The 2259-nt window shown below is 37.1% G+C and overlaps 1 protein-coding gene across 1 annotated transcript in view; it reads left to right on the top strand.

Moving 5' to 3' along the window:
* The window catches only part of frg1 (FSHD region gene 1), a gene marked incomplete at its 5' end in the record, with an annotated part of 15787 nt that extends 13922 nt beyond the window's left edge, over positions 1-1865 (top strand). The window contains 2 exons of the mRNA XM_034187778.1: positions 983-1093; positions 1698-1865. Coding sequence (XP_034043669.1) covers positions 983-1093; positions 1698-1734 — 148 coding nt within the window. The remainder of the gene's footprint in view (positions 1-982; positions 1094-1697) is intronic.
* Between the last annotated feature and the right edge of the window lie 394 nt (positions 1866-2259).

Raw genomic sequence — 2259 nt, 5'->3', positions numbered from 1 at the left:
GGAGGGACCCAGGGTATATAGGGAGAAGGATGCTGAGGATGGAGCCACCAGGCAGGAGGAGAAGAGAGAGACCAAAGAGGAGGTTTATGGATGTGCTGAAGGAGGACATGTAGGTGGTTGGTGTGACAGAGGAAGATACAGAGTACAGGGTGAGATGGAGACGATTGATCTGCTGTGGCGACACTAAACGGGAGCAGCCGAAAGACAAAGAAGAAGATATATATACAAACACACTGCTTCACTTTAAATGCGCAATAAGTCCGTTTCAGATGATCACTGTGGACCCCTCTTAAAAGGCTTTATTTTATTCAGCGTGAGGCCTTGTAAAGTTGCAGTTTCGCCTGCTACATTGAAGCAGGCTAGTGAGCAAGCAACATTAGTTAAGCGCATGCTCTGTGGTCTTCTTATCCATTTTTTTGGGAGTGTTATAGTGCCACATACAGGCCTGGCATATGTAGTGCAGCGTTAAATGAAGCCTCGAGGCAAAGAATTTGCCTCAAACATTTTTTGTAATCGAATTATTTGAGTTATTCGATTAATTGTTTTAGCTCTACTCTGGAGAAATCTGAAAATGGCTGTGTAACAACGCTTCCCATCCAACCTGATGGAGCTTGAGAGGTGCTGCAAAGAGGAATGGGCAAAACTGCCCAAAGATAGGTGCATCATCATGTGATATCATATTCAAGAAGACTTGAGGCTGTAATTGCTGTCAAAGGTGCATCAACAAAGTATTGAAGCAAAGGTTGTGAATACATATAAACATGTGATTTCTTAGGTTTTTTTTTATTTTTAATAAAATGGAAAAAAAAAAGCTTGTCATTTTGTCATTATGGGATGTTGTGAGTAGCAGTTTGAGGGGAAAAAAAATGAATGCACTGTAAATGTATTGTGCTCTTCAGAGCTATGGTGTAATTTATTAAGAGGGAAGAGGAAGTCATTTCTTTAAAGCTAATTAGTTTTCCATCTTGTTGGGTAATTATAGGAAGCAGTTCCAGAGTTTCCAGGACCAAAGGCTCCGGATTAATGAGGAAGACACTTCTGTACTGAAGAAAGCCAGAATGGATGGAAAGTTTCATGAAACTTTGCTGGACAGGTATGACTTTTTTTTTTTTTCATTGCCACATCAAAATTTCTACATTTGTTTTGTAGCCATTAAACTTTGTGTTGTTTTCACTCAAAAGATATTCATATCTGAAACAGATGTCATATAATTCTGACGTCTGAAATGCACCTTTTTACACTGAAAAATTTGTAGTAGTTTGCAATTTTCCATTCAAATGTCATGTGGGCACAGAGTTAGGTGTATGTTTATTTACATATATACAGCATTATACAAAAGTTTTAGCTATGTTAATATGGTATCATTTTGTTTGTGTCTCCCCCCCGGCACTCATGCAACTCCACACAATCATTCATGACACAGTATCTCTCTCTCTCTCTCTCTCTCTCTCTCACACACACACACACACACACACACACACACACACACACACACACACACACACACACACACACACACACACACACACACACACACACACACACACACACACACCTCATTTCACCTACTACACTGTACTGTACACATTTATTATTTTTATTATTAATTGTTATTACCCATTGTTATGCCTAAAACCTTTGAGCAATACTCAAAAGACCAAATTGACACTGAACATAATTTTTTTCCTTCTTTACAGGAGAAGCAAAATGAAAGCAGATAGATACTGCAAGTGAAGAGAGAACTGTGTAAATTGTCAAGTCTTTGTAAATATCTTCATTTTATAGATTTGGAAAGCTGATCTCACATGTAATGAACCGTGTGGTTTTCATGTATGATTTGAATAAATATTACATTATGACAATAACTCAGGTGAACCATTTGCTTAATAAATAGCTTTAGTAGCTGTAACACCTTATTGACCTTATGATATCTACCTTTTCAATGCCTATCTGTGTTGCATTTTTTTATTTTATACGTAATATTCAGTGATCTTGTTGTTGGTTAAAAAATGTAAGAATTAGCTGGTCTCATTTGTCAGCAAATTGTATTAATTTCCATGTTGGGCTAACTGGCTTCCACGAGAGGGCCCACTTCCATATAGGTATGAAGGACTCATTCTAAGTTTAAGAAAAAACAAAAAAACTGATTTTGTTGTTGCACAGATGGTTATTAATACTATATTCCATCACTCCTAAATCCTACACAATATAGGATTAAATTAACAAAATGAAGTTGTTTAAGATATGTTCACTTCTTAA

The sequence above is a fragment of the Thalassophryne amazonica genome, chromosome 15 (assembly GCF_902500255.1).
Source record: "Thalassophryne amazonica chromosome 15, fThaAma1.1, whole genome shotgun sequence".
Lineage (NCBI taxonomy): Eukaryota > Metazoa > Chordata > Actinopteri > Batrachoidiformes > Batrachoididae > Thalassophryne > Thalassophryne amazonica.
Note: the sequence above shows the minus strand (reverse complement) of the source record. Positions and strands in the feature narration are given on the sequence as shown.